The sequence below is a fragment of the Silurus meridionalis genome, chromosome 5 (assembly GCF_014805685.1).
Source record: "Silurus meridionalis isolate SWU-2019-XX chromosome 5, ASM1480568v1, whole genome shotgun sequence".
Lineage (NCBI taxonomy): Eukaryota > Metazoa > Chordata > Actinopteri > Siluriformes > Siluridae > Silurus > Silurus meridionalis.
Window position 1 is genome coordinate 18,099,805 of NC_060888.1, and position 12,997 is coordinate 18,112,801.

Sequence of the window (12,997 nt, forward strand, 5' to 3'; positions counted from 1 at the left end):
GTCATCTCAAGTAACTAATTTGCACAAATAAGTTGTAATATTAACAAAATTATAGAATAATAATACATGATCATATCGGTGCCATCAGATAAACAACCTAAGAGACTGTTGATTGAGGTGCATTAATGGGATTTTAACAGGTTACCATTATTGTTAATAAATACAGAAAAGAACAGAATCTCTATATAGACTGATGTCAGAGAGGGAAACCTGCCTCCTGATATAAAGCAGAGTTATAATAAGGTCTTATTTCAGTCTGCAGGAAAGACTTCCAATAGTGTTGATCACACAGGAGCTGAAGAATCATCCTGCTGAAAGTGTTCTGAAGTTTAGCCAGGTGTTCTCCATGATGGTTAACAGTTTGTGTAGCATCCTTCTCCTTCTCCACTACCAACTCCAAGAACTCCCCAATATTGTAGCCTCTTTAATGAGCTTGTTGAATTTTTCTGCTTTGTATAGAGATTTTAAGGGTTTCTACAGACACACACATTTGGACCAACACACTCCTGTTTCTGTTTATTCTGTTCCTTCTGCTCGCATCTTTCTGAAATCCAACATCTACATGGATAGACAGTGAATTCCTATTTCATGGGGTGGTTCGGCAGGTTTCCCCTTTTTGTCTGAGGTCTGGAGAATGCTCCGGAACATGTTCTCCTGTGGAGGTTTGTGTCATTTATTTCAGGGAATAAGACGTAAAACACAGATACGGTTTTATGATTACTATATAATAAGTTAAGTGCAATAGTTAATTAATTTCTTGAGATTTGTATTCTATTTTTCCATCGAATTCATACGTGTTTTTGGTTCTTGGTCAGAGGCGTTACAGGAACCCAGTGAAAGAGAGTTCAGCAGGGTTTGATCAAGGTCAGCTTATTTACATTTCGTTTACTAAATTTTTTAAATAATCTTGTTTGCAAACATGAGTGATTTTTTTACAGTCTGGACAAAAAAAGTCACAGTAAACCCTAAGCATGATGAGTGCATCACTTCATCCACCTCTCTTCTTAACTTGATGAACCCATTACTCTAGAACAGGGTGAAACTGAACTCATCAGATCACTTTTTCTTTTGTCCAGTCTTTTTTTTTTTACAACAGCTGTATAAAAAATGCTTTAAAAGATTACATACTGTACAAAAACATCTGGATGCATAAAGCATAAAAACAGCAGTTCTTCAGGACTTCATATAAAATATACACATGCTTATTTCACCATGTCCTCCATACAGGAAGGCTTCAGTGACTTATTGCAGTTACAGGTTCATGCAACATGAGGACTGGATACACAATTCCTGTTAGTCTGGAACTTGTATTCCTTTCTTCTCTATAGATCCATGAAAGACTTCCAGCGTCATGATTTGTACCGAGCAGATCATTTTCTCCAATTCAATACAGGAGATTTTTCTAAAAATTTAATATATTTATATAAATGTCGGATGCATTTTTGAAAAGGGAAAGTGTTACAGTGAAGAGAAAAGAGCAACAGAAATACCATAAATGTGAACAGGAAGAAAAAGACGCAGGCCAAGGAATGTGAGACACGTTGGTAAAAAAAAAAAAAATGTGTGTGGGGGAAGCAGACAAAGAAATTATTTCTTTAAAATTAATGTAGCTGAAAAGCAACATCTTTATGTGCAGTCATCTGATTGTGTGACTCATAAATACACTAAGAAACTCTCTCTCTCTCTCTCTCTCTCTCTCTCTCTCTCTCTCTCTCTCTCTCTCTCTCTCTCTCTCTCTCTCTCTCTGAGGGGGCGCTGTATTTCAGAATACACTGTGAATGCAGGCTCGTGTAAAAATCTGTTACAAACGCCTCCTTTATATTACATTGTCATGACAGAAATGCCTCTTTAGACTGTGGTCGTGCGCCCTCTTCTGGATAATAAGAGATCAACAAAATAAGCTTCTTATCTATTGATTGATTCATTGATTGATTATGTATCTGGTTGATTACTTGTGATACATTGAGGGAGTGTGTTGTACTTTTTACATTGTGTTTCCTTTTTGTTTTCTTTGTTTTTCCCCACAATAACACATACAGCAGTCACTGCTCCAGCAGGTTAATGGACACCAACTGTCATTAATCACCAATGACTGCCTGGATTATTTGACAAAGAGAGAGAGAGAGAGAGCACTTTTCTCCTGACCCCGTTCCTTTGTGAAAATGAGCTCAGTTTATTGAGAAATTTCTTTCTAGGCTTCTTTAGTTATTATTAGTGAAGGCTGTAAATAGGTGGATGCCATTTTTGCTCTATGTTTTGCTTTCCTTTGTTTATGGTTGGTTGGGAAATGAGGCAAAGGATTTGTTTTTCTAATCACTTAAACAACTGAAAATAAAACTGTATATCTCAATATGTGCTCATTTTGTTAGAATAACACATATGATCGGTATGAGCTTAATAGACATGTGAAAATGCACTACATGTCAATGCCCCAAAAGCTAGTAAAAAGCTTTCCAAGGTGAATAATCAGAGGAACTTTGGAATGGAATGTTTAGACATGTGATATTCGGGTCTCCACAAACTTTTTTAGGTACATGATGTGTGCACCAACTTTCAAAAAATAGGCAAAATGTATTTTATTTTTTTCTGTCTCTAAATGGTTAGGGTAAATTATTCCAGTTTTCTGAAGCCACGCCCCATTTTGTGATGTCACACTGCTGGAGCTCAGCAATTTAGTGGGTGTCTGTCAGGAAAATAAATACAGCTATGAAAAACTTAATTTGACAGATTTCATTCTGTGATTTTAATATATTATAGAATGAACTAAAAACTCATGATCTTCTATTTTGTCCTGATTCCCAGACTTAGATTAGAAAAGATTTTAATACAACTCCTCGGTGCATTGCCATGTTCAAACAAGTTTGGGGATCTTAGTACTAGAAAATTAGTCTCCTAGATTTCCCTTGATGTGAAGGAAAAATTCATGTTACAGGAAGAAAAAGACGCAGGCCCAGGAATGTGAGACACGTTGGTAAAAAAAATGGGGGGGGACTCATAAATACACTGTAAGAAACTTAATTAAGAAAAAAAAATTTAAAAATAAATAAAATTAATTAAAGAAATGCTGAATTTAAGCTTTAAATATATAATGTCTAAAGTAAGTGACTTTAACTGGTGGGTTGTTTTCAATAGAAGGTTTTGACTCTGACTCATACTTAAACTGACTACTAGAAAAGGGTTAGGGTTAGGGTTAGGGTTAGCACACACTCCAGTGCTCATGTTAGTTCTCACTCTCCAGTCTTCTGTATTGTTTAAAGATTTATGAACACACTCTTAATATCATTCAAATGAGGATGGGTTCCCTTTTGAGTCTGGTCTAATAGAGTTTTTCCTTGCCACAGTCTCCATGGCTGTTCATTAGGGATAAACACACACCATTCACCTTAACTGTTCATTTCTGTAAAGCTGCTTTAAAACAATGTCTGTTGTAAAAAAACGCAATAGAAATAAACTTGACTTGACTTAAGAAGTAAGTAGGCCAATACAGTTTGAGTGAGTGTGTGAGAGTGTAGTGTGTTTAAATGTTTGAGAGGTAGATCTTTATATTCAAGAGCAACAAAAAAGTAAGAAGAGCAAGCTAAATGTATTTTAATTTAGGAATTTAACTTTTAACAATTTGGATCTCATTTCCTCCCTCGACGGTGGTGTCTGTGTTCCTAATTCCGTCTGAAAACAACTCAACATTTCTACAATCTGTACATCGAAAGAAAAATGTATTCCGAAACAATGGAGGTTTAAGGACATTGATGATTTTTTTAATTATATTTAAAAAATGTTTATCAATATTCTTTAATAAACCGTCTTTCTTACTTGTACTACTGGAATTGTAACTTGTATTCGTTTTTATTTTGTGTATTATATTTATTAGGGATGCACTGAAATGAAAATTCTTGGCCTAAACCGAAAACCGAAAAAGGAGGAAAGCAAGGCCGAAAACCGAAACACCGAAAGAAATTATGCCAATTATTATTACCATTGCATTTATGTCTATGACTGTGTACTAACCTTACTAGAATCAAGGCATTTCAATTGCATAAATTATTATTAAAGTTTCAAAGAATAAATCAATTACAAATTATGAAAATATTTATTTATAGCATATTGCAACAATGCACAGGATAAAATAAATAAAAATGTAGTCTTAAATGTTTAACTTAAATGCACTCATGTGTACATTAAATAATAATGTACAGGCCCTCCGGCCTGCTGAAAGGTTGTACAATTAAATATGTTCTTTCATAAAAACAAAGTGCATTCAGAACAAGTGCAACTGCTTAAAGATACAATACAACACTATCACTGGGAAACTTCCTGCCTTTTCAAAAACGTCCACCACAGACGGAGTGCGCATGCTCGGAGGGGTTTTGCTTTTCTGTGCGTTTGCGTTCCTCTCATATTCAGCATAGCGATCGGATGTTTGGATTTCAAATTAAACCCGACGTGGAGAAAGTCTTTGCAGACGCACCCCCTCTTGAAATTTCGGCATTACATGTTTTGCAAATCGCTATCCGTGGGTCTTTCTCAGATATACTGAAATACGTCCACAATGCAGACATGTTGTTTTAGACATGCACGTGCAGGCAGCGGTTTTTGTTTGCGTCATCACAGCAAACTGTTTCGGCCGTGTTGTTTCGGTGATCAAAGTCTTATATTAATACAAAACAAATTAAAAATGTTGTTACCTAATGAATGTATCCAGGCTGAAGATCCACATACAGAACACAAGCAGAGAAAAGATGATGATGAACCTGAATGTGTCTGTTCTTCAGTCATGTTTACATCACTGACTCCCTCTGTGCACTCTGTGCACTGCGCGCAGTGAAAAGAAAAATGTTATATTTCACCAAATCAATGGATTAAAACTAAAGTAACGAGCCGGTTTTGAAAATGTAAGAAGTAAAAAGTACAGATATTTGTGTAAAAATGTAATGAGTAAAAGTAAAAAGTTGTCTAAAATTTTTAGTGGAGTAAAGTACTGATACCAGAAAAATCTACTTAAGTACAGTAACAAAGTATTTGTACTCCGTTACTTCCCACCTCTGGTTTCCAGCTTACTCACTCCCTTGGTGGGGGGGTACTGGGTCAGGCATGGGCACCCTGCTCATTAGCAAAATCCGAGAGGAGTACCCTGACCGCATTATGAACACCTTCAGCATTGTCCCCTCCCCCAAAGTATCCGATACAGTGGTGGAGCCTTACAATGCCACCCTGTCAATTCACCAGCTGGTGGAAAACACGGATGAGACATTTTGCATAGACAAGCTCTGTACGACATCTGTTTCCGCACCCTGAAGCTCACGACACCGACATACGGTGACCTCAACCATTTAGTCTCTGCCACCATGAGTGGAATCACAACATGTCTGCGGTTCCCTGGGCAGCTCAATGCTGACCTGCGTAAGCTGGCTGTCAACATGGCCTGTCAACATGCCTTTCCCTCGTCTCCACTTTTTTATTCCTGGTTTTGCCCCACTGACCAGCAGGGTTAGCCAGCAACATGAATGACCTGGTGTCAGAGTACCAGCAGTACCAGGATGCAACTGCTGAAGATGAAGGGGAGGTTGAGGAGGGGGGAGAAGAGGAGCAGGCTTAAAGAATTTCAATGCTGCTCCGGGTTCGTCTAAGGTCTTGGTCTGTTTTATACAAATAAAACATGTACTTTAACAGTCTTTTTTCTTGTAGTGAATTAATCCCTAAAAGGTAATAAATTGTATTTTTTCTTAATTAAGAGGTGACCAATTGGCTCTGTTGCAGGGTTCTGTTCAGGCTTTAGTTGGTTTAATTCTTGTGAATAACTGCAGTAGTCACACTGCAAATCGTTTGAATTATCAAACTATTGTTCATCTACTTTTTTTGCACCAAAGTGCTTTCAGCTGGCTTCTTTTTGCCTTTTGTGTTTATCCAGAAGAACTATGGTCCATTATCTGCCTAAGATTGCTGTTTCTTTCTGTTTATGTAAAAACAGGCAGCATGTTCAGTGCTGATGAGATCAGTCAGGTCTGATGCATCATTTTAAATCTTGGACAAATGTAGGTTTGATCATATCTGTTGTTCCTGTCCTCAGCTTCTGGCCCTCGAGATCAGTGTTTCTACACAGATCCACAAAGCTGAGCACATCGAAAGGAAAAGGCACACAGTGAGTAAGTACTGCAATTGTAGTAAAATGTATGCGCTGACACACTGAATGAGGAGTAAAGATGATGCACTGTGTTTACTGCTTACCTTCTGTTTGTAGTGTTGAAGTGTCTTTTGCAAAAGTTTTATACACTCTGTGGCAAAAACATTTTACAGAGGAACCCGGTTATGTCGATGTCCTAGGGGGTCGCCAAAAAGCATTAAGATAACCGATGATCGAGATAAACGAAAATCAAAATGGCGGCAATATAATAACGCTTTCGCCTCCCGTTCTTTGCATAACATTTAACAACAAAAGGCATATGTGCACTAACTAACAGCAGAGATTCACCAGTATACAATACAACACCTGTAGCAGCTGTAAGCCTTGATTTTTCCGCCACTTCCGCAAGTTCTTCTGCGGCTGCACCGAGATAACCGACGTTAAATGGCAAATTTTTCCCCCCTTGTGCTCGAGATATCAGGGTTCGGCGACATAAAAGAATCGACATAACCGATAAAAAATACTAAGACAAAGCGAGAATTTGGCGGTTCCACTTCAAAAACGTCGACTTAATAGGGTTGTCGAGATAACCGAGGTTGAGATAAGCGGGTTCCACTGTATTATAATTCATACTATTTTCATGTACAGATTTGAGGGGCAGACCAGGGAGAGAAGAAAAAAGTTATTTATCCACTGGCATTATTTCAATGTGTCTTTGATGGTTTTTACTTATACCATGGTCTTTGTGTCCCTTTATTGCCAATAATGACCAGCCTGCAGGGGATCACTGACCAGAGCCTGCAGCAGCTGCATCATCAGGCCCATCATGACCTTTAACCTTCTTCATGTCTCCTGTTCCTGCTCCACCTCCTCATCTAAAGGTGAGGTTATTTCACTGATCTCACACTTCCACATTATTACATAGGGACTGCAACATTTAAAGGGAACAAAAACAAAAGCTGAAAATAAACAAATCTAAATTTGACTTCGGAAATAATCTCTAGTACATTTACTTTTCATTTCCAGTATGATTAGAGTAAAATATAACCCACATTTCTCTGTTTTTATGTGAATCGCCAGATCTTTTGAACAAGTCTAACATTTAAAAAAACTAATTAGACTTATATTTGCTGTTTTTGGTCTAAAATAACTTGAACCAGATCTTTTTCTGAATTTTCATAAGTCTGTGTAAAACTCTCTCTAATACTCGTTGAAATGCTCCCACTTTATTTTGGGTTTTCTTGGTGGTACTGTTCTTTCTTTCACTGTAAATTGCAAATATCTATTTGGAGTTTGGTTAAGGCCAGTTGCTAACAACGTCTGTGTTTTTGATGTGATATGGGTTTAAATTTCGTTCTTAGTGGTCTGAAATAGGTCTTAACCATTTAATGTCACCATTTTATGATTTTACTTTTGCTTGTAGTATGATCACATTCTAATTTGTCTAGACAATAATTTGAGGTTTTTCACCAAAATCAACATTTTTGTGTAAATAGTAATTGTCCTAGTTCAGCGCATCTGGAAGGCAGGCATCACAGTCACAAGCAGGTGACGTTGTCTTTCAGTTCGTGATTACCTGGATGCCCTTCCACATGCACCGGGTGTCTCCGCTGTCCTGGAAGTGGTCGTGGATTTTCTTTGCATGTGCCTGCTTCGCCTCTCTGATGGCATGGGACAGTTTGGCCCTTGCTGTTCTTAAGGCTATCTTGCCCTCTGCTCTAAAGGCAGAGTCTCTTTGTTTCAGGAGCGCACACACTCTTGCAGAGATTCGCATTATTAAATCGCCGGGGATAATAATAAACAATCCGTCGGAGTGAGCATTCTGCAGGTCGCTAATAGCGCCGTAGAGTTCACACAGTGCCTCCTTAGCATTAGCGCTCGGAGGAATGTACACTCCGACAATGAAAACAGTGGCGATTTCCAGTGGTAAATAAAGTGGTCTGAATCTAACAGTCACAAACGCCACTAGCGATGAGCAATAGCGTGAGACAAGCAGAGTTTTCAACTCTCGCCACGTGGTCTGCTGGAGTCGGCTGTAATCCAGTTTATCTTCCAGGGAACAAACTTTAGAAAGAAGAATGGACGGGAGAGCCGGCCGGCAAGGGTTAGCATTTAGCTTAGCACGGACACCTGCTTGCTTGCCGCACTTCCGCTTTCTCGAGCAGCACTTCCGATGTCCCCTCTCCCGGCCACCGACATCAGGTGACACTGAGGGCTGGGGACCTGGTTTTTGAGGCCGAGGTCACAGCAAGCTTAGGTCACGAAGGTTATTTATAACTACATCATGCAGATTATTGGATGCACGATTCCTATACTGTAACAGCGTCTGGTGGTCGTACACATGAACACAGCTGACTCTGGTGTCCATGTATTGTAAAAAGTCAGGCTAAATATGGTAAAAGCACTATTTTTGGATCCGGATCGGCCGCTGCGAGCTACTGCCGCGCCACCATCTTGCACTATCTAATTATTTGTGATCACCTGTTGGACAACATTACCAGAGGCATATTACAAAGAATCTTGGTGGTCATGTTCCTAATGACTTTTGCTTTATGACCTTCAGTACCACAGTTGCTTGAACCCTGCTAATTGTTGCTTGCAGCTATATATTTTTTTTTATATATAATTTATTTTTTTCTTCTGGACGAACATACCATAATCTTGCAGACTGTTTGTACAACATGTGCTATTACTTTTCCTTTGGTCTCCTGTTCCTCAATAAGCCTGGAAATTATGGGTAATGGGCAGTTTATTGTCTTACAGAGACTAACGGGAAAGCATGAATGATTGATGACTGAATTAAAGCCCAAATAATCCCTGGCATTTTAAAACTACAGAAACGGACATGTGCGTGCTTCATAATTTGAATTATTTTCAAGGTGGCACTACACTGTTGTAGTTTCTTTTATTTATTTATTTTTTGTAATTTTTACCTAGCCTTAATATGGTAACCTAGTGTAATACCTAGCCTCAATGTTCTTCTACAACTTTTGTTATACTTTGTTTCTGTGAACTGACTGCTGTAACATTATAATTTCCCCTTGGGTATAAAGTTAGCTTTCTAAATGTATATTAATATTGTAATCTTTTCAGGTGGCAAATATGTCCCCTAAAAAGTAAGAAGCCTTTTGTGCTATTGAAATCTAGCAGGTTGTAGTTGGTAAAGATATCCATGCTGTGGTGGAGCAGTGTGAGGAGCGATGAGGTCTCTGAGGAAATATCACCTTTTTACCTCTTTTTACCTTATCACTCCTCGAACTTTGCTTTGATGTACGGCATGCCTGCAGTCTTAAGGCTTTCACACGGTTCTTAAGGACTATGAATTTTAAGTGTTTTCTTATTGTTTTCTATCCTCTCTGTACCACCTGCTATAATTGAATCTGACATTTATGCATGTCGGATGCTAGAGGGCTGACCTGTTTCCGGCCCCGTTCATTTTCTATGCTGGAAAAAAGTCAGTTTGTGGACACTGACAGCTCGACTCCTTATTCGAGTATGTGCACATGTCGCACCAACTGGCTGCACGATTTGAGGTCTGTTTTGTAGCACAAATAAACCGCAGGGCTAGATTTAACAACATTTAATGTATATTACAATGAAGCCCCCCACAGAGTTGCAAATAATTAGGGGTTTAAGCATGGAATGCTGAAACACTATTTTTGTAGAGATTATTATTAATTATTATGATTATGATTATTCCACCCTAAAACTAATTGTCCAGACCAAACTGCGAGGCCTAGACACTTGAAACTCGGTCAGATGTTGGAGCTCAATTTGGGGAGAGGTTGACACAGTATCAACCCAGTTGGCCAAAGGGGTGGTGCTACAGTTAAAAAAATAATTTCACACTTTTCTGGCCATAGCTCATACAACATACCTCTTGGACTCAAAACTTTTAGATATTTGGAATCCGTCAGTCCAACCAACAAAAATGCCTATTGACGTTTATGGTCTACGAAGTTCGCTTTTTCCGTAAAATTAAGTGGTTATGTTCCTGATATATTTTTTCCTTATGACCTTTGGTACCTCATTTGTTTGAACCCCGCTTTTATGGAAGCACATTACATTCACAAAGAAAAAAAACATTCACATCAAGGATCTCATAATTATGACTTAGTATCTCATAATTTAAGATCCTTATCTCATAATTATGACTTGGTATCTCAATTATGAGATAAGTTGGGGCAGTCTGTGGCAGAGGAGCGTTTTAGTACTTAACACCAGCTCTGACGTAACTGCTTTTTTTTTTTATTATTTATTTTTTTGTTTAGAAGCACCTTGTTGCGCAACCATGGAGATGTAGAAGCTATCATATGGTTTAAGTCATAATTATGAGAAAAGGATCTCATAATTTTGAGATACTACGTCATTATGAGATTATTGAGAATTTTTTTTTTCTTTGTGAATGCAATGCGATTCTGTACCGCTTATCGCTGCTTGCAGCTATATTATCTTTTTAGAATGCCTTTGCAGATGTTTATTCCTTTTAAAACGTTGGTATGAAACCAGCTAATCAGAAGCGAGTATTTGCCCTTTTAGCCAATAGTCGCGTCATGCATGCGTCACCAATTAAATCGTTGGAGGGGCGGGTCTATGGCGTAAGGCGACCAATGGGAGCTCTTGGCTGATTTTTTGACCGTGTAAATAGCCATGTTTGTGACGTTCTGGCTTCAGTTTTGCCGGAGAACGAAGTGTAGCATCTCTTCAGCAGATTTGTTTTTTCAGATTTGGTTTTATTTGGTTTTATTTGGACGAACAACAATGAGGGAGATTCTTCATTTACAAGCAGGACAGTGTGGCAACCAGATTGGTTCCAAGGTAAGAAATGAACATTGTTCACCACATTTGTACACTCTCGCTGTTCGAATAACTACATGTTCAACTGTAATTGAAGCTGAAAGATAAACTTCTGTCCGCATCGCCTGCGACAGCGGATTGAAATGATTTTGTAGACTTAAGAAGACAGACTCCTGTGATTTTCAGTCATCCAATTAGTATTATTTGTTAACAAGTGTTTGAGGCAAAATAAATAAGATTACAATTGATTTTGTCCTTTTAGTTCTGGGAAGTAATTTGTGACGAGCATGGGATTGACCCAACAGGCAGTTACCATGGTGACAGTGATCTTCAGCTAGAAAGGATTAATGTCTACTACAATGAAGCTACTGGTGAATATATTTTATTTATTTTTTTAAGAACAACCTTTTTAAAATTTTCTTTTGTAGTTATGTTTACTAGTGGTGCTTGGAAAGCATCACTCTTATTATTGCTCAGATTATTTTTAATATTAGGGTTTTAAGCATGAAACCCTATTTTTATTGTAGAGATGATTATTATTATTATTATTATTATTATTATTATTATTATTGATCCACACTAAAATTGATCGTGCAGACTAACCGGTAAGGCCTAGAGAATTTAAACTTGGCCAGATGGTGGAGCTCAATTTGGGGAAAGGTTGACAAAGTATCAACCCAGTTGGCCAAAGGGAGCGCTACAGTCCAAAAAAAATGTATTTTGCACAATTTTGACCCTAGCTCGTACAAGGTTTATCGTAGACTCAAAACTTTTAGATGCCTTTTGGCGTATTTGTGCTACAAAGTTAGCTTTTTCCGTAAAATTGAGTTATGTTAAAACCTACTTTTGCAAACTTGTCCTAGGTCTTTTGTGCCATCGGAACAAAGCCAGTATAGCAATGTTCAGTAGACTGGGATTGATTATATATTGCCAATTTCTACTCACTGTTTAAAGGGTCGCCAAAATGCTCAAAGTAGGTGGGTCACTGACAAAAATGGCTATATCTCATGAACGGATGAGATATCTTTACCAAACCTGGTGGACGTGTCTATGAGCTCAATCCTTAATCAAAAAATCAGAAAATAGCTTTGACACCTGGTGGTGCTGAACAAACAAAAAAACCTAACCCTGCTATAACTACGCAACCATTCATCCGACCGACTTGGTACTTCGCATGCAGCATCTGTCCAATGTGCCATAAGGTTTCATAATGATATTTGTGTATCTTAAACATGGCCGCTATCTGGAAATTACATGTGATCGCCTGTTGGACAACGTTACCAGAGGCGTATTACGACGAAACTCGGTGGTCATGTTCCTAATGTCTTTTTCTTTATGACCTTCAGTACCTCAGTTGCTTGAACCCTGCCAATTGCAATTATTATTATTATTATTATTATTATTTGTTTAAATTTTTGGTATTTTTATTTTTTCTTCTTCTCGACAAACAAACCATAGCACAATCTTGCAGCCTGTTGGTGCAACATGTGCTATTACTTTATTTTGGTCTCTTGGTACTCTAAAAGCCTGGAAATTATGGGTAATGGCCAGTTTATTGCCTCATAGAAAATAACAGGGAAGCATAAAGGATTTGGTCATTGAAACGCAAACAGGACATGAACTGTGTGAAAGCCCATATACTCGCTGGCATTCCAAAACTACAGAAACAGACATGCGCTTATTGTATTTTATATTATTATTATTATTATTATTATTATTATTATTATTATTAGCAGCCTGTTTTATTTTATTACATTTTTATTTTATTAATTTATACATTTTTATATTAATCAATTTTATCCTAGCCTTAATATCGTTACCTAGTGTAATACCTAACCTTAATAATATTCTACATCTTTTGTTGTACTTTGTCTGTGAACTGACTGCTGTAACATTATACTTCCCCCTTGGGAATAAACTTATCTATCTAAATGAATATTTATTTTCAGGTGGGAAATATGTCCCCCGTGCTGTGCTGGTGGATTTGGAGCCGGGTACCATGGACTCTGTGAGGTCTGGACCATACGGACAAATTTTCAGGCCAGACAACTTTGTTTTTGGTAACTATTGCATAACATTCTA

The 12,997-nt window shown here is 37.9% G+C and overlaps 1 protein-coding gene across 14 annotated transcripts in view; it reads left to right on the forward strand.

The window, feature by feature from the left end:
* The window catches only part of LOC124386609 (tubulin beta chain-like), a 36,688-nt gene that overhangs the window by 11,699 nt on the left and 11,992 nt on the right, over positions 1-12,997 (forward strand). For 9 of the 14 annotated variants that reach the window (XM_046850552.1, XM_046850555.1, XM_046850554.1 and 6 more), the window contains exons 1-3: positions 10,778-10,936; positions 11,178-11,286; positions 12,865-12,975. In XM_046850552.1, coding sequence (XP_046706508.1) covers positions 10,880-10,936; positions 11,178-11,286; positions 12,865-12,975 — 277 coding nt within the window. In that variant the 5' untranslated portion in view covers positions 10,778-10,879. Of the gene's footprint in view, positions 1-5,491; positions 5,615-6,064; positions 6,141-6,891; positions 7,000-10,777; positions 10,937-11,177; positions 11,287-12,864; positions 12,976-12,997 lie in introns of those variants that run through there. The other 5 variants (XM_046850561.1, XM_046850559.1, XM_046850560.1 and 2 more) reach the window with 3 other exon arrangements.